The sequence below is a fragment of the Leptonychotes weddellii genome, chromosome 1, assembly GCF_054177405.1.
Source record: "Leptonychotes weddellii isolate Sample4059 chromosome 1, ASM5417740v2, whole genome shotgun sequence".
Taxonomy (NCBI): Eukaryota; Metazoa; Chordata; class Mammalia; order Carnivora; family Phocidae; genus Leptonychotes; species Leptonychotes weddellii.
In genome coordinates, this window is record NC_138369.1 from 129167133 (window position 1) to 129186959 (window position 19827).

A 19827-nucleotide genomic window follows, 5' to 3' on the forward strand; every position below is an offset into this window, starting at 1 on the left:
CGGTTGCATTTTTAGATTGACTTTTTTTTTTTAAAACCTCCTACAGGTTTTGGCAAGAATAGTCTGAGCCGTAGAGGAAGAGTAATGCCCGGAAAGAGACGTCCTTATGGAGTTATCACTGGCCTTGCAGCTAGGAAAGCAACTGGAATTCGAAAAGGAATTAGTCCTATGAATAGACCACCTCTAAGTGATAAGGTAGGATGATGGCTTAATCCTGGGTCAGATAACCTTTTCTTTTACTTGTGCTATATCTGTGAATGAGTAGAATATTTTCATTGAGAGAGTATTTTAGTCTACGGCCATACCACCCTGAACGTGCCTGATCTCGGAAGCTAAGCAGGGTCGGGCCTCATTAGTACTTGGATGGGAGAGAGTATTTTATTTGAATATTTTGATTTTTTTTTTTACGTAGTGCTTTGGATCTTATGTAAAAAATAAAAATCGGGGACGCCTGGGTGGCTCAGTTGGTTAAGCGGCTGCCTTCGGCCCAGGTCATGATCCCAGGGTCCTGGGATCGAGTCCCACATCGGACTCCTTGCTCAGCAGGGAGCCTGCTTCTCCCTCTCTCTCCCTCTGCTTGTGCTCTCTCTGTCAAATAAATAAAATCTTTAAAAAAAAAAAAATTAAAAAAATTAAAAAAAAAATTCATGAAGAATACTTAAATTTCCACATTCTTATATAAAATTTATGTAAAAATTTTTATAGGTTTCTGATTTCCTTTGCCTGTGTGTGTTTGTGTGTGTACAGTTTTTAACAGGTTATTGAGGTGTAATTTTATACTATAAAATTCATCTTTTTAAGTGTACAACTCAGTGAATTTTAGAAAATTTAGAGTTGTACGTTATAACAACAATCTAATCTTTTTTTTTTTTTTTAAGATTTTATTTATTTATTTGACAGAGAGAGACACAGCGAGAGAGGGAACACGAGCAGGGGGAGTGGGAGAGGGAGAAGCAGGCTTCCTGCGGAGCAGGGAGCCCGATGCAGGGCTCGATCCCAGGACCCTGGGATCATGACCTGAGCCAAAGACAGACGCTTAACCGGCTGAGCCACCCAGGCGCCCAACAACAATCTAATCTTAAAACAGTTCTATCATTCTAAAAAGAAATCTCATGTTCATTCATAGTCCTACCTCATTTACCTCAGGCAACCACTGATGTACTTTCTGTAGATTTTCTGTAAATTTGCCTTTTCTGCACATTTCATATAAATGGAATCATAGGACTATATGTGGTCTGGCATTTAGTTATGGTGTTTTTCTTTTTTTATTACTGAATAATATTCTGTTATATGGATATACCATATTTTGTTTATTCATTTACCAGTTGCTGGACATTTCATTTATTTCCAGTTTTTAGGTATTATGAATAATGTTGCTGTGAACACAAGTAAGTCCGTATGGGCATAGGTTTTTATTTCTCTGGGGTAGATATCAATTTTAATTAGATTATAATTATTTACCCATTATAAGTTAGCTACTTTTCAAATTTTAACTGAAGTTTTACTTACTTCTCAATGAGTAATTTTTGAATTGGCTAAAGCATTCCTTTAAGTAGCTTCACAAGTGGTTTTTCTTCCGATTCTTAAGTTTCCTAAGTTCAAGCCACCAAGGAATTCCATGTTCTACTCTTCTATTTTTTAATTTTTTTGGTTTCTCTGATCATGCAAGTAATACGTACTTGTAAAAAAAAAAAAATTCAGGACTTCATTCTTTAAATTAGCTTTAATGTGCATATTCTGGTTAAGAGCCACAACTGTCTTAGATTCCATAACTTTTCAATTCTGTCACCACCAACAGTTGTTTTTGCCTCTAAAACTTTATTACAGAACTTACTGTTTGTTAAAAATTGGAAAAAAGGAAAACATTAATGAGATATGGATACTGGAAGGGAGGTTGGGTTTAACTACTGTCTAATTACTTGACCTGGTAAAAATATTAAATTACTACGTGGTGGTCTTTTGAGTTGTTTGAAAACAGTGAAAATTGAAAATGTTAATTATAGAATGCTAAGACTATACTGAATAGTAAGATCTATTTATTCGAAGTTGAATGATTTTGGCAAAGGTAAGGTTTGAAAAGTGCTGTTTCTTAAAACCCTTTCCTCAATCTGAATACAGATTGATAGTCTGATTAGGAGGACAAAATATAGTACTTGTGATTTACATATAAATAACTCATATTATCTTTTTCTTTTCATTAAACAGATTACCTAAATAACTTAATTGGCTTTGAATTATTATATGTACTTAGGAATTTTACACCTTAAAAAAAATGTTCTGACCATAATTAGATGTTGTTACTTTATCTCTCACTTTCCATAGTTTATGTGAATCAACGAGATTTTATTTCGATAAAAATGTACATTTTCTTACAACTGTGAAGTGAATGAGTGGGAAAGATAGCATACTCATTTATATAACTAGTATTTACTGAGAGCAAGTGGCTGTGCTAACAAGGGAATAGTTGTCTCCAGGAATGATTTTTTTTTTTTTTGCTTGTTTTTGTTTTGTTTTGTTTAGAATCAATTTAAAATACCTGTCAGGTAAAAGTTGTGTTTAGGTTCTTTAGGGATTCTTCCAGTGACCTATATAATTTCGTCAGTGTCAATTCTATAACTTTTTTCTTTTAGATTCAAAATTTCCCAAAGCTTGAGAGTATGTTATGTTCCATAGAACTTTAAAAAATTTTTTTTTAATTTTTTTATTTTTAAAAATATTTATTAGAGAGAAAGAGAACGAGAACATAAGCATGGAGGAGGGGCAGAGGGAGAGGGAGAAGCAGACTCCCTGCAAAGCAAGGAGCCTGATGCGAGGCTTGATCCCAGGACCCCGGGATCATGACCTGAGCTGAAGGCAGATACTTAACCTACTGAGCCACCCAGGTGCCCCTGTTGCATAGAACTTTTAACTTGACTTTGGTAATGGTAAACCATTTAATACTTCTGTGAACTTACAAAGTTGTATATAGCAGTTATTTTAGCAGTTATTTTCCACTAATGGGTAGTTTTAATCACTTGTCTGATTTTAACAATAAAAATAAATGCCTCCATACTATGGAATTCTATTTAGCAATAAAAAAGGAATAAATTAATACATACGACAGCATGGATATACACCTCAAAACATCATGCTAGTAAGCAAAAGGAAAACACAGTACTATGTTCTGTGTGATTCCATTTATTTGAAATTGTAGAAAAGGCTAAACTATAGTGACAGATCAGTCATTGCCTCGGGTGGGAATCAGGTCAGGGAAGTGAATTGACTGTAGAGGGGCACAAGGAAATGTTTGAGAGTGAGGGCACTGTTCTATATCTTGATTATGATGTGGTTATATGATTATATGTTATTCAAATTCATCAAATTGTAAACCTAAAATGTTATTGTATGTAAATAATGCCTTAGTAAATAAAATTAACATAAAATTTAAATACCTTAAAGTTTTTCCACTCAAATAATTTTTTATATCAAAATTATTGTGAAAGAAAAACTTATATTTACACTTTTAAAAAACACATTTATATGTATATACAAATCTTAGATCCATGGAATACGTTCCTCAAATATTAATGGATTGTTTTTCTAGTCTATGTTTTTATCACTTAACTAATGTGATTGAGTACTGACTATGTGCTAGATGTAAGGAATTCTGCAGTAACTCAATAGAACATCCCTCATGGAGAACTGAGATAAACATTAAATAAATTATCATACAAATAACTGTATGGTTATAATAAGGCAAGTATTTTGAAGGAAAAAACCGTGACAACAGCCTAAAGGGAACTTACAATGTACCCATAAAATGGTACTTAGGTGTTATTATTAAAGACCGAATACCAAGCTTGGAATGGGTTTTTAGTCTAATGTCATAGCATTTCCCCCATACTCTTGTTATTCTTTATCCCTGTTTTTACATTTACTTCTTTTCCAAATGTTTGTGAAAATGAAGACTTATAATTTTTGTGTTTTTTAGTCAGTTGATGTTTATGAAATATTTCTCATATGCTTAGAAATATAAAGTAATCTGGATTAAGTTTAAGATATGGCTTATATTGCCAAGAGTTTCTGAAAAAGCTTCATGGAAAATATGGAAATCTGAATTAGGCTTTAATGCTGGATTGAATTTATATATGTGAGGGAGAAAAAGTGTACATTTCATATGGTTATTTTGATTCCTTATTTACCCTGTAACGCCTTACTCAGACTTCTTTACCGTCATAACCCCTCCTTTTTCTTACACATTTGTTTTGGAACTTGACCCTCTTATCCTTTCACTTTGTAATCAAAAATCATGTTTATATAAGTGATCCCCTAATTTACGTTTCTGGCTTCCTGATTCTTCTCTTGAGCTCCAGGGCCATGTTTCCCTATAACCTATGCATCCCCCAGAGTACCTCAAACTGAACATGTCCAAAATAGAAAAAATTCATTTTTCTATTTGAATTCTCCTTTTGCTGGAAGTATTTTAAGTATGAGATGGTTGGGGCGCCTGGGTGGGTCAGTCATTTAAGCATCTGCCTTCGGCTCAGGTCCTTATCCCAGTGTCCTGGGATCAACCCCGTTTCGGGCTCCCTTTCAGCAGGAGGCCTGCTTCTCCCTCTCCCACTACCCCCTGCTTGTGTTCCCTCTCTTGCTGTGTCTTTCTCTGTCAAATAAATAAATAAAATCTTAAAAAAAAAAAAAGTATGATGTGGGTTGCTGTCTTTTCAGTCACTTAGACTGGAGATATTAGAGTCATTTTAGCTTCTCTGTCTAATGTGCGCATCTAAGCAGTCTCTGTCCATTCTGCTTCAGAAATGTTAATTGTGGTAGGGTGTATAGCAAAAAGCAATCTGATTAACATAGTTTTTTGCCTTCTGAAAGAATATAGAACGGTATTTTCCAGCATTAAAAAGGAAGGCCAACCTTCTGAGACAAAATGAAGTACAGAGAAAAGCAGTTGCAGTTCTCAAGAGACCTAACCAGTTAAATAGAAAGTAAGTACTCAAATATGATAATACTATGTTATCCTGAATAAATATACACTTCTTGCACTAAGTGATCAAATGAATATATTTGTAGTGGTCATTTTCAAGACCGATATTTGGGATGTCTATCTGAACATCCAACATGGAAGCATTCAGTAATGGCTTTCTTATTTCTTAGACCCAGTATTACTGATGAATTTAACAAATTGTAAACTTTTAAAAAAAGCATCACTCTGCTTCATTATCTCTGTTTACATACAGAATAAAATTACAAATGTGATTGTTTAGGTAAAAACACCTCTGCAGGAATTATTCAAAATTGGGAATTCTGAAAGCTAAAATTGTTACTCAGTCTCAATTACTCTTTTTTTTTTTAAAGATTTTATTTATTTATTTGACAGAGACACAGCAAGAGAGGGAACACAAGCAGGGGGAGTGGGAGAGGGAGAAGCAGGCTTCCCACTGAGCAAGGAGCCTGATGTGGGGCTCGATCCCAGGACCCTGGGATCATGACCTGAGCTGAAGGCAGATGCTTAATGACTGAGCCACCCAGGTGCCCCTGTCTCAATTACTCTTAATAGAACAGTGTATTTGTGGAAAAAGCAGACTACAAAGAATTCTGCATGAATGTTTCTTAAGCTGAATTTTTTTTAAAGTAACGTGGGACTCTGAATCACAACCCCAAGATCAAGAGTTCTTGGGCGCCTGGGTGGCTCAGTTAGTTAAGCGACTACCTTCAGCTCAGGTCATGATCCCGAAGTCCCAGGATCGAGTCCCTCAGCGGGGAGTCTGCTTCTGCTTCTGACCCTCTCTCCTCTCATGTGCTCTTTCTCTCTCTCTCTTTCTCTCTCAAATGAATAAATAAAATCTTTAAAAAAAAAAAGAGTTACATGCTCTATTGAGCCAGCCAGGCGCTCCATAGCTGAGATTATTTTTATGTTAAATTGAAAGCATAACAGAAACTTAAAAATTATGACCTATTGTTATGGTATTCTGTTCTAAGGATAAAATGGGCAGAAAGGAAGTTGATAAACTGCTAAGTGTTGTCTATATTATTTTAGTTTCAAATACCATTTATTCATCTCCTACAGAAGATAATTCAAAAATAAAAAGAAACTCTGAAATGAAGTTTTTTGTATAAGTGGAATGGCTGGAATTACAGTTTTACTTAACTATCATCTTTTGGGACTCATTTGGTGTAGTACCTTTTGGAAAATGGGAATTTCTTAAATAAGAACTTGTCCATTACATGAGGCATTAATGACCCATGTTAATTGGGCTAGCTAGGAAAATTTGAGTCTAAGATTGGAGGTAAGATTAGGCAATGTGTTAAGTGTTTATTATAAAAAATAAATACCTAGATAAATAAGAAAAATTTGTTTTCTCATATTTTACCGACTTCATGTAGAAATTAGAAGGGAACTGGTGAAAGTCAAGCCAAACATAATTGAGAGTACGTTTCTCTGTGTAAAAGAACAACCAGTAGAAGACTAAGTTTCTATGTGATTTATATTAATATATAAAGGTTTCTGAGTGAGAATGGAAGAGAAAACCGTAGATGTTATTTTTCAAGATTTTCTCTTTACTTTGGGTTTCAGCAGTTTAACTATGATGTGCCTAGGTGTGATTTTCTTTTTACTAATCCTGTAAATAAATCTGTACATACATGTTTTTCAACAAATTCAGGAAATAGCATTAAAAATGTTGTTTTTAATGTCTTCAGAGGAAATCTTCTATGTTGGAATATTCAAAATTAGGTTGTTATGTAGCATGCTACAGAAAGATATTTATAAATTGAATCTCAGTAGCTTTGTGTAAATAAAATAATTCAGAGTCTTTATGTGTAGTGTACCTCAAATGTTCAGCCTATGAATTTATTTTTGCTTATTTTTTCTCAGGATGTTTGAAAGTTGTTAAATGGCTGAGATTATTCACGGTATGTGTGTTTTTGTTGCAGAAATAACATTCCAGCCAATTTTACCAGGAGTGGAAATAAATTAAGTCATCAGAAAGATACTCGTCAGGCAACTTTTCTTTTCAGAAGAGGCCTAAAGGTATAAAAAACCCTTGTTGGTGGTTTCTTTTTACTCAGAGGATCTTGAACATTTATTTACCTTTAGTAGTAATCCTCAATCATAGGTATGGCCCATGGTTGAGGTAGGGGTTGGGTTTGGGGTATGGAGACTGTGACATTAGATTAGTTCTTTTGGTTGTTTATTTTTTCTGTTCTCTCTCTTGTTGTCATCAGTAGCAACATCTTATGAGTTTAACATGCTACTTAGGTATAAATTCGTTTCACCACTTGTTCTGTTATAGGAACCCCAACAAAGAGGTATTGCCAGAATAGGCACATGCCTCTCTTGCATTCATACACACACCACACTGGGTTATAAAGTTACAGAGCAGGATCGCTTTTTGGATTCAAATCCTCTGCTTTCTGTGGGATCTACTGCTTTTTTTTTTCCCTTCAGGTTCAGGCCCAGTTGAACACAGAACAACTGCTAGACGATGTAGTAGCAAAGAGAACTCGTCAGTAAGTTTCAATTTGTTTTTCAAGATGTCATTTCAAAATTCCCAGAATACTAGCAGCCCAGATTACTATGTGCTCTGGTCCAGAAGGAATTAAATGGGACCCAAAGTATATTAACCCTAGAGGCTGAAATAGATAAATCCATTTTGTTTTTTTTTTCCCCCAAAAGCCTTTTGCATTTTCACATATCCGTCTTATGAGTTTTAGGAACAAATATATCACTCTATTTAAAAAAAAAAAAATAATAATGGCCTATTCCATTTTAATGAAATAGATCTTTATTTTCTATAACTGCTTTTATATAAGTGAACCTATTCAGGGAATAAATAGAAGAAAATCCAATAGAGCATTTAGAAAACTTTAAACCTTTAATTTTATAATAGGATGTTTTTCCTCTTCACATATTCTTTTTTTCCCCCCAAGCCCATAAAAATTGTCTGTTAGAATTGCACTTCCAACATGTGAGTTGTAACATTCTAATTCCATCAATATGATCAGATTTTGAGATTAAATTATTTAAAACTATGGCTACTTTTTGGAAAACAAAATGGGTAAAACATCGTGTTGGTCCAGATGCGTTGGCAGCTATAATTGAGCAGAGTGTAAGAAAAGAAACTATTTGAACTTCATGTTGACAATACTCTTTTGCATGGGAGTCATGACATTGGAAACCATAAGGAAAGAAATAATCATAAGCTATTTGCTTCTGCAATGAAGAATGTTTACATAATTGTAATAATATAAATGCTGTTTGTCTTGAATTTTTGAGAATCAATCTACAGGGGAAAAAAAGTACATAATACTTTATTTGGTTAACAATATGGTGAAAATGTCAGATTTTGAGTATCATGGATATAAAAGTAGAGCTAAAAAAATTGGAGGTACAAAGTGAGAGAAGAGGTGAAAGGAAAGAATAGAGGTACTACTATCCTTTCATAGAAAGTTGGGAGGGGATGGTGTTGAGAGAGATTGAAAGAAAGAGAATTAAGAGACCGAAAGATTTAAGATTATTTGAAGTTATAATTTGAAGTAAAATAGTGATATATAGATATCAAAATGTTCAGAGGTAGGTAAGGAAACTAGAGGACAGTGTGATAAGCTAAAACCTTATCATAGCAAAATATTGTTACATACACATTTTGTATAGTGAACTAGAGGTAACTAGCAAGTGGTAAAAATAGGAAAGGTTAAAATTGCTGCCATTGGGGAGCAGGAAAGTTCTGCCTCTGGGGAGCAGGAAGTGGGGGAGAAAACTGGGAACTGTTACTTTTCATTAGAAGCCTTTCTGTATTATTTAATGTACATATATTTGTTACACTGAAAAATACTTAATAAATTTAAGTGTCTAGTTCCTATACCCAAGATGCCGATTAATTATATTATTGTGGGGCTTAATATTTTTTAAAAAGCTAAGAAAAAGTGATGGCTACTTTAAAATGTATTTTTTTTGTGGAATACACTAAACGTTTTATAAACTTCCACTTTAATGAAGTTTTTGGTTTTTTGAAACTAGATGGCGGACTTCCACGACAAATGGAGGAATTTTGACTGTCTCTATTGACAATCCTGGAGCAGTGCAGTGCCCAGTGTAAGTCTTTTATTGTGCAGAAATTATAACCTCTCAGTGAAATAGGTAATAGAAAAGCATTGGACTTCTCATGATGTCAAGTTAAGGTAAACTGAGACAAAGATAAAAGTAATACTTGTAGTACAAAATGGAAATAGTGTATTATAAAGTTAAAGTAAAAGCTCTCTTGATTCCTGGTTCTATAGCCCTAAAGTAGCCATTTTTAACAGTTTTATGTTTTTATTTAAAAAAAAATGGTGCATGGATACTTAGTATATACATTTTTTTTTATGTGTAATGATAAATGAGGGAATGCTGTGTATATATATATCGTTGCTTCTTTCTCCTCCACCCCCCAGTATATTTTGGATGTCTTTACTTTTCAGTACCTACAGATCTGCCTTCTTTTTAAAGGCTTTCTGGTGAGTTCTTTTATCCGGATGACCTTAATTTAGTCAACCATTCCATTATGTTTATTGCATTATAAACTTTCTAGGTTTGTATAGTGTTTGATCTCTTCAGTCATTTTAATAAATGAAGAAAACGTAGGATGAGTCCCCAATCATTCCAAATTGTTGAAAAGTTTATAGTTCTACTTAAAGAGGTATTCTATGAGTGATTATAAATTTTAGTCTCTAGATTAGTCAAGAACCAGGTACAATAGTACCCCCTTGTCTGTGATTTCACTTTTCATGGTTTCAGTTACCCAGTCAACCGTGCTCTGGAAACAGATAGTCCTCCTTCTGACATATTGTCAGAAGATCAGTAGTAGTAGCCTAATAACTACAGCACAATTCCTACATCATTCACCTCACTTCATCTCATCATGTAGGCATTTTATCATCTCACATGGTGAGTACAACATATTTTGAGAGAGGATGGGAGAGAGACCACATTCACATAACTTTTATTACAGTATATTGCCACAGTTATTCTGTTTTGCTATTAGTTATTGTTAATCTCACACTATTCCTAATTTATAAATTAAACTTCATCATGGGTATGTATGTATGTATAGGAAAAAACATGCAGTATGTTTAGGAGTTCAGTACTATCTGCAGTTTCAGGTATCTACTGGCGGGGTTGGGGGGCAGTCCAGGAATGTATACCCTGTGGATAAGGGGGGAGTGTTGTACTTTTTTTTGAGAACATAAAATAGCCCTATACATTGGAATATGTGTACAAGTCAAGATGTCTTATGTACCAAATGATTTATTTTTCTTCTTTTGATTATTAAGCTTGTCTGATTTCATTTTAATTTTTTTTCTAATAGAACTCAAAAACCACGGTTAACTCGTACTGCTGTACCGTCATTCTTGACAAAACGGGAGCAATCTGATGTAAAGAAAGTTCCTAAAGGTGTCCCCCTACAATTTGACATAAATAGTGTTGGAAAACAGGTAACATTTTTTTTTAATTTCTGTGGGGCATTCATTGAGAATATTTTAATTAATTTTAAAAAATGTGTAATGAATTAAATAGGGTGTCCTAAGTCTCCTCAGCTCTGGGAAGCCACTGATTGATCTACTTTCTGTTTTTGTTTTTTTTTTTAAGATTTTATATTTAATTTTTACTATTTATTTGTCAGAGAGAGAAAGAGAGAGCAGGCACAAGTGGGGTGAGGGGCAGAGGGAGAAGCAGGCTCCCTGCTAAGCAAGGAGCCCGATGTGCGGCTCCATCCCAGGACCCTGGGATCATGACCTGAGCTGAAAGCAGACATTCAACTGACGGAGCCACCCAGGCGTCCCTACTTTTTGTTTCTATAGATGAGCCTATTTTTTGGCCATTTCATATGAACAGAATCATACAATATGTGATCTTTTGTGACTGGCTTCTTTTACTTAGCATAGTATTTTCAAGTTCCACCCATAGTGTATGGTCTTTTTATTGCTGAGTAATGTTCCATCATATGGATATATCATATTTTATTTATTCATTCATCAGTTGATAGACACTTGGGCTATTTCCATTCTGTGACTTTTGTGAATAATGCTCATCTACACATTCATGTACATGTCTTTTGTATGAGTAGATTTTCCATTTCCTACAAGTGGAATTGCTAGGTCATATCATCTATGAACTGCCAGACTTGTTTTCCTAAGTGGCTGCACTGTTTACATTCCTTCTAGCATGTATGAGAGTTCTAAATTTCTCCACATCCTCATCTACACTTGTTATTATCTGCCATTTGATTATACCAAGTATTTGTGAAATGGTATATCTCACTGTGGGTTTGACAGTTTTTATATTATATCAACTTTGTGTCTTGTGATCTTGCTAAAATTCACTCAACTACTTTAGCAATTTTGTAGATTCCTTAGGATTTTCTTTGTAAACAATCATGTCATATTCCAAATTCCTTTCCAATCTTTAAACCTTTTCTATTTCTTCTTTATTATGATGGCTAGAACCTTCAGTATAGTGTTGAATAGAAGTGCTGAGAGTATGGTATGCTTGCCTTGTTCCCAGGCGTGAGGAGAAAGCATTAAATATTTCACCATTGAGTATGATGTTAGCAGTAGGATTTTAGTAGATTCTCTTTATCTAAAGTTGAGGGAGAGTTCCCTTTATTCGTAATTGACTGAGAATTTTTATCATGAATGGATGTTGGATTTTGTCAAGTGCTTTTTTTTTTGGTATCCATTGGTGTAAGTGTATGGAATTGAAAATATGAAGTATGGACAGAAGTTTGACCAAATTTGTTTTACTTCTTTTTATTTTATTTTGTCATGGTTACTTTTCTTTCAGAAATGGTGGCTTATAATTTGGTTGTGTTTTCTGTTGTTAATCAAAAACCAGATGTTGATTTGAATTTGATTTGAATTTCTGTGAGGAACTCACAGAAATCCAAGAACTCATAGAAATTCAAGAAAATATGTTTCGGGGACGCCTGGGTGGCTCAGTCAGTTAAGCGTCTGCCTTCAGCTCAGGTCATGATCTCAGGGTCCTGGGGTCCAGTCCCACATCAGGCTCCTTGCTGCCTCTGCCTTCTCCCTCTGCCTTCTGCTCCCCCTGCTTGTATGCACACGTGTGCTCTCCCCCTCTCTCTGATAAATAAATAAAATCTTTAAAAAAAAGAAAATATGTTTCAAATATTCCCAAGTGTAAATATATCTTAGGTTTATCAGATACATCACTAGAATTTGTGTAGTGTTTATAGGGCCCCAAAATAATTCAGATAGAGAAACTCCTGGATGTATGACTTGTGGGCATTATAGTAATGTGTTTTATATAGTATATAATGTAGGCATTTATAGTGGTTAGGAGATAAGAGATTGTGAGTCAGATCACCAGGTTGAAATTCTGGAACTGCAAGTAGGCAAGTTAACTAACTTCTCTAAACTTCACTAAATTCACCTGTTTCATATGGTATTTGTTAGAGTTAAACGAGTTTGTATGCGTAAGTATTCAGGAAATGTTGTTGCTTTGAATTACCATTATGATCACATTATTGTTCTTAAATAAATATGGCTAACTTGTCAAGTTGTTAATTTTTTTGTTTTGTTTTCTCTAGACAGGGATGACTTTGAATGAGCGATTTGGGATCCTGAAGGAACAAAGAGCCACTCTCACGTTCAACAAAGGAGGAAGCCGTTTTGTAACCGTGGGATAGATCCGCGTCAAAGGGACTTTTGAGTGATGACTCTGTTTTAAAAGTTGAATTGCTTGAAGAGTTCATCACAGAAATTCAAGAAACTTTATTTCAAAATGTTCACAAGGCTAAATAACTCTTATTTTTATTTTTGAAGTTTTTTTTTTTTTAAACATGTATAAATAATGCCCTGAAAGAGTAACAGGGAATATACCTATCTGTTCTTAAGATTTCATTGTTGGCCCAGACAGAACAATTCTCTATTTGATTTCTTTGGTTCCTTATGAAGCAGAAAGAAGACAGAAAGATAGAAATTGATTATTTTTATGATAGTGGTATTTAGGATCTCATCACTTTTGTCCATTTTTTACACTTTGCCATGGTAAATCTTGGTCTTCAGAGATATGAGTAGGTCCCTTTGTTGTCACCTATCCTTTAATAGTGTTGATGTAATAAGTGCAGTTGACTTTTCTTCATTAGAGATATTAAAAAAAATCACTAGAATTCCAGTTTTGAGTTTTAAGATTTTTGGGAATATCTGGAATTTGGGTTACTTTTCAGATGACATTAGGTTAATCCTCCAGAGTTGTTAATCTTTAATAACGAACTTTTAACAAGAAATGTGGCATTAGTCTTTGTTTAAAATGTTGATGTTTAAAGGCTATAAATAAATGTGTATTTACAAAATTATCTTGGAAGAGAAGGTCCAATGTAAAAACCTGACAACTGTGTTTAGAAAATGAAGAAAGCAGGAAAGGAAGTAGCAGGTTGAAGACAGGTAACTGAGGTGAAAAACTTCAAAACCCAGGACATAGATACACTGTTTGAATTTAGTGTAGTCTTGAATCTAGTGTCCATGAAAAATTCTTCAAATGATACTTAGAAGAATTACAATTATCAAAATGGATTGAGTCCCTTAGATATTTTGATGATAAAATCAATAGCCATAAAGTCCTAGACCTCTTATTCAAAGAGTTAAATTTTATAAGCTTTTTAAGCTTGCTAATTAAACAGTATACAGTTTCAAAATCAAAAACATACTTGTATATGTCACAAAGAAAAAAATCCAAAATGGTAATAGAGTTACATTGTAACCTTGTTTTATACCTTTCTTGTATAAAGTTCAGGCATTTGTGGTGAGAGGGGTTTTTTTCTTCTCCCACACTCTGGAGGAGTGGGAGGAATTAATCTGTTGTGCCAAGCTAGTGCTGAAAGTCCTCAGATGGTTGTATCCTGTAAGTTACAGTATAATGCCAAAATGCAGCAACATATTCCGGCTACAAGTTCAGTCATTTTGAAGCTTAACCTTTTGGTTTGCTATAATGTTAAAACCTCTTAAGTAGGTGTTAGTTTCCCTAGAGCATATTGGTGTTGATTTTCCCTGTAAAACAAAACAAAACATTCAGTTATCACTTTTGCCTGCCTTGCATTGTTTAGTAGACGTCATTCTTTTTCTCTCATGCTCCTTGGGTTACTTGGTTTATGCTAGCCACGGAAAAGTATCAATAACAGTTTCATGCTTATACCAAAGAATTAAATCTGATCCTTAATATCTGGTATTTTGCCAGTAAGTCTACTGGTAAGGGATTATTGGAAGCCAGTCACACAATTTGAAAATAAACTCTAGTCTCCTTAGGCCAAGGACTCATTGCAAAACATTTTTGCAAGTACAAATGCTTAGATTTCATCCATTAACAGTCCATTTTATTTTAGACTGGTTTAGAATTACTGGTAGCTTATTTTAAAGCAAAGGAAAAACAACTGAGCACAAATTTGCTTTCTGAACAGTTTGTGAAAATATGGTATAAAGATGCTTTCATTTTTTTTTATTTTAAATATTGTACAGAGCTATTATTAATGTCATTTTTCTTGAAAACCTTAAAAATTGTCCCAAATATTGACATTAACATTGCATCAAACAACAAAGTGTCATTGATATATTAAACTTTTGCTCTTTGTGCATCTCTAATTTCATTTTCTTTTTAAATACAAAATTTTGCCTTTGTTATAACTAAATTAAAATTCTTGAGTGCTAACATGTTGTATATAAACAAAAGAATATGCTTTGTTGGAGGAAAATTTCCTTTCTTGGAATGTGGTTGTAGTCATCCTTTTCAGTTCTTAAATTTTGTTTTTAAACAGGATACAACTTAAAATTTCCTTTGCATCAAGGTGTATGCAAAACATTGATGCAGTGCATCACAAAATGAAAGTTTGTATTTAATGAGGAGATGCTTTACACTGTACTTTTTGGTGTTTTTTGGAAAAGTTACAAATTTAGATCTATTCTGAAGCTGTTCATTTTTAACAAATAAAATGTTACAGGTCTCACATTTATTCTTAGCTATAAAGATTGAGTTGTGGTTTTTAGATTGTTCTATGTTACAAAGAACTTTGTAGTGATTATATTTATAATTTTTCGGGTTTGAAAAACTACCTACCAATTAAATTGTTAAATCAGTCTAGACTCATATTCTAATTGCCTTTTGACCATTTCATTCATAAGCTCCAACCAGGAAGTAAGCCAGGAGGAGTTTAAAATAAAGAAGTAGGGGCGCCTGGGTGGCTCAGTTGGTTAAGCGACTGCCTTCGGCTCAGGTCATGATCCTGGAGTCCCGGGATCGAGTCCCGCATCGGGCTCCCTGCTCGGCAGGGAGTCTGCTCCCTCTGACCCTCCTCCCTCTCGTGCTCTCTGTCTCTCATTCTCTCTCTCAAATAAATAAAATCTTTAAAAAAATAAAAAATAAAATAAAGAAGTAAATTTACTTAGAATGCAGCATTTCAAGCTAGATGAACCTTTCAAGATCATCCATTTCAACTTCTCTGTCTACATCTTAGTTAAGTGAGGTTCAGCTTTTCAAGACTTATATGTGAGAGAGTCACTTTTTGAGCTCAGGTCTTTTAATTCTCAGTTCATAATAAACTGCTGCTGTGACTTGAACACCCAAAGAAGGTAGTGGAATAATGTTTGGCTGTCAGACATCTAAGAAATGGTAATAGCCATGCTTTAGCATTTGTAGCATGGTTAAGTAAATCTACTCTACCATGATTATTGAGACTTCTTTACTTCGGTATTAAAGTTATGTAGATGTCTTAAAAGAGGCCAGTGTTCCTAAGTAGACATTATGTATTTTTTTTCTAGTAGGCATAAATTTCACAATTTAAATTATAAACATCATAAAATACTTTTAAGTATAAAGAAACTTATAGGCTGCATTGCCCAGTGATAATTTCTTGGTAAAATAAATATGTATATCCTATTTTGCTGTCAGCCTTATAATTAACACAGTATGCACAGTTTCAGGATAATTTTTTTTTTTTTTTTAAAGATTTTATTTATTTATTTGAGACAGAGAGAATGAGAGACAGAGAGCACATGAGAGGGGGGAGGGTCAGAGGGAGAAGCAGGCTCTCCGCTGAGCAGGGAGCCCGATGTGGGACTCGATCCAGGGACTCCAGGATCATGACCTGAGCCGAAGGCAGTCGCTTAACCAACTGAGCCACCCAGGCGCCCCAGTTTCAGGATAATTTTTAATTTTAATTTTTTTTATTTTAATCACCCAGTACTCATCATGACAAGTGCCCTCCTTAATCCCCATCGCCTATTTCACCCATCCCTCCACCTACCTCCCCTGTGGTAACCATTTCTTTATAGTTAAGAGTCTTTCTTGGTTTGTCTTTTTTCCCTTTGCTCCTTTGTTTTGTTTCTTAATGTGTTGGGGTAATTTTTGTCCTGATTTAGATTTATAGCTATAAGGAGGTAAGAGTGAGAAAAATATAGCTGACTTTGGACTACAAAGAATGAATACCATACATTCTGAATACAGGCAGTATCAGGGCAGAAAATGATTTCATTTCTGATTTTTGAACTTTCATCAGAATTATGATTGTTCTATTAGTCACTGTATATTAAAAAAAAGTGATTTAAGCTTCCTTTTAAAGACAGTTTTTACGTAGATCAATTTGAAGTTACTCCCTTTTAAAAGTGATAACAATAAATCCCAAGAATTTACAATAGGAATTTTACACTATTGTGGGCTATTAATAGGGATTTAAAGATTTTTTTTTTTTAAGATTTTATTTACTTAACAGAGAGATCACAAGTAGGCAAGCAGGCAGAGGGAGAAGCAGGCTCCCCGCTGAGCATGGAGCCTGATGCGGGGCTCGATTCCAGGACCCTGGGATCATGACCTGAGCCAAAGGCAGACTCTCAACCAACTGAGCCACCCAGGCGCCCCAGGATTTAAAGAATTTCTTACAAATTGTTCACTTCTGGGGCGCCTGGGTGGCTCAGATGGTTAAGCATCTGCCTTCGGTCCTGGGATCGAGCCCCACATCGGGCTCCTGGCTCAGCAGGGAGCCTGCTTCTCTTTCTCCCTCTGCCTCTCTCCCTGCTCATGCTCTCTATCTCTGTGTCTCAAATGAATAAATAAAATCTTTAAAAAAAATAAATTGTTGACTTCTAACACCTCTTTTTTCCCCTGCATTATGTTCCTCCTATCAAATCTATTACCAAAAAGCTTGATGAAACCAGGAAGTAGTAACATGCTGGAGCTGAGCTGTATTTTGGATGAGGTTTATTGATGTTTAAAGATGAATAGGAAATTATTTCCCTAGTGTATATGTGTCTAATTTTTACTTCTATTTCCACTTTCCTCTAATGAGAAGAAAATCATTGTCTAGGGCACCTGGGTGGCTCAGTTGGTTGAGCGACTGCCTTCGGCTCAGGTCATGATCCTGGAGTCCCGGGATCGAGTCCCGCATCGGGCTCCTTGCTCAGCGAGGAGTCTGCTTCTCCCTCGGACCCTCCCCCCCCCATGCTCTCTCATTCTCTCTCTCTCAAATAAAATCTTAAAAAAAAAAAAAATCATTGTCTAAATTTTCTTGTATAAAGTTTTAAAAAGTCAGTTATTAGCACTGCTTATTAAAGGAGTCAGAAAGGGAAGAACCAAACATTGAGTGTATTCAACAAGCCAGTTTCTGTGCATTACATTTGAAGAGCATAAGATTGGTCAAGATTGTAATCCCACTGCTTTTGAGTTTATAAAAATGGAGTCTTAAAGGAGTGACCACAACATATTTCTAGTGAGTAGAAGGGGGAAAGGACTTTATTTCTGCATGAGGTAGTGAGATACAGAGCTGGAAAATTCTTCAGATTTTGAGTGAAACTATTGCCCCTGGTATTCATTCAATGAGTTAACTTTCAGAGAAGTAGGAAGTTCTCTATATCAATTCCTAACATTCAATAACCCTCACTGCCCTGCTTCCAAACCACAGAGCGGTTGTAGAATAAGTTATAGGCCCCTGTAGCCTTTTTGCTCATAGCCTTTTTTCAACTGTTTCTCATCACCTTTATTCATCACTAGACACTTTGGTGAAATCCGCACAGTGATTCCATTTCCTGTATCTCATTCTCACAAGATGATCTTCTCACTTGTTTTATGGGGAAGACTAAGGGAGTAGGATGAGAATTCCCTCATATTCTACCTTTGTAGATGAGAGCTGAAATCCTTAGAAGTCTTAAAAGTTAACACCTTGATCTACTTTTCTTCCAGCCTCTCTTTACCTAGGACTTGTTCTTACGGTATATATAGCATCTTCATTTCTCCTATCCACAGGCTTTTCTTTTGGACTTCAAATACCTATAGATTTATCTACCCTGTTCTAAAAAAAAAAATTCTGTTTTTCTCTCCAACCAAGCCTTCTTTTTCATAGTAGTATATAACCTCTGCTGTGTTAGTACGTAACTCATCTGTGTCTGCTTCCATTCGTCCTTAGCTCCTATTAAAATACTCAGCTCTGGGGTATGGAAGGTAATTACAGAGTTTAATGTATTAATGACCTTAAAATGTAGTTTGATAGACAAAGTAACGTCAGTCTATAAACTTGGTCAGAAGTTCAGAGACCAGGATTAGCATGGTATGTTGCAATTATGAGATACGTGTATAGGTAGGTAGGAAGAATGAGGCCATATTACGGAGAACTTGTTAGAAGAATTTAGTGTAAATGTGGAAGGTAATAGGTAATCAAATTCAGATGACATAATGGTGCATTTTATAAAGATATCTGGTAACTAGCATTGTAGCATTAATATGGAATATGATTATGCTTTTAGTCACTGTAGTTGAAATATTTTGAGGTTGAAATATTTCTTAAAAAAATACAAAATGAGGTCCTGCTCTTAAATAGCTTAAAATCTTTCTGAGAAGAACAATTTAGAAAGATCAGAATAACAAAAAACATGGATAAATTTTTTTGAGCTGACACATCATTTGCCATTGCAATGACCCATGCTCACCACAGACATTGATAATCGGTCATGGAATTTGCTGCTGAAGATCCTGGAATGTAGCATTAAGAGTTCATAGAAAAACTCTCTGAGCAACTGTTACTAATCAACTTTGTCACTAAGATTAAATGTTTTTACAATCTCTTCCATCTAGGAGTTGGGGGAAGTGATAATCAAAGTTTCATTGAAGAGTCAGGCTTTGAATGATAAGATCTCCAACCTTATTTTCTTTTGCTGGCTCATGAACTTTTTGGCTTTGGCCTTAAATGTTCTCCACATGGACCATTATAAATCATACCTGGGTGTGTTCATGCTGATACTCCTCCCAATCTGGAATATTGCTCTCACCTTCCTACTATTGCCTATTTAATAGTCCTTCAGATTTTATTCAAAACCATTCATCCATGATACAGATTGCTTTTCTCTGAATTCTGATAGCTTAACCCTACTACCTCTGCTCAGCCTTTTTTTTTTTTCTTCTCTAATTGGTATATTTGTCTGGATTATTAGATTGTAATCTCCTAGGAAAAGGGCCCTGACAGCCTCTTTTATTTCCCACAAATACTAGTCGATTGATTGTAGGGGAATTTACATCATGTAGTAGGAATGGCTTAAATGTGTAAAAGAATATGCTGGAGACTGGCTACAATGTAAATGAGGCCTAATTGGTTTAAAATGAAGTAGTAGTTTCCAGGTTTTCAGTAAATGATTTTGTCTTTTCTCATTTCTTCCATTCTATTTCTAATTCCCACATTTAGATTATAGTCAGATCATTTTCTTTTCCTCAATTTTGGTTCCAGACAAAAATTTTAGACTTTAATGCTGTTCATCCTGATTTGTTCAACAATAAAATCTTGCCTAAAGGACAAATACTATTTAAAATGT

The 19827-nt window shown here is 34.8% G+C and overlaps 1 protein-coding gene across 1 annotated transcript in view; it reads left to right on the forward strand.

Moving 5' to 3' along the window:
• Window positions 1-15114, forward strand: part of FYTTD1 (forty-two-three domain containing 1) — a 29932-nt gene extending 14818 nt beyond the window's left edge. Inside the window, exons 3-9 of the mRNA XM_006738414.3 lie at window positions 47-195; window positions 4861-4973; window positions 6922-7018; window positions 7436-7497; window positions 9008-9082; window positions 10335-10461; window positions 12576-15114. Of these exons, the coding sequence (XP_006738477.1) occupies window positions 47-195; window positions 4861-4973; window positions 6922-7018; window positions 7436-7497; window positions 9008-9082; window positions 10335-10461; window positions 12576-12674 (722 nt within the window). The 3' untranslated portion in view covers window positions 12675-15114. The remainder of the gene's footprint in view (window positions 1-46; window positions 196-4860; window positions 4974-6921; window positions 7019-7435; window positions 7498-9007; window positions 9083-10334; window positions 10462-12575) is intronic.
• Window positions 15115-19827: the final 4713 nt, after the last annotated feature.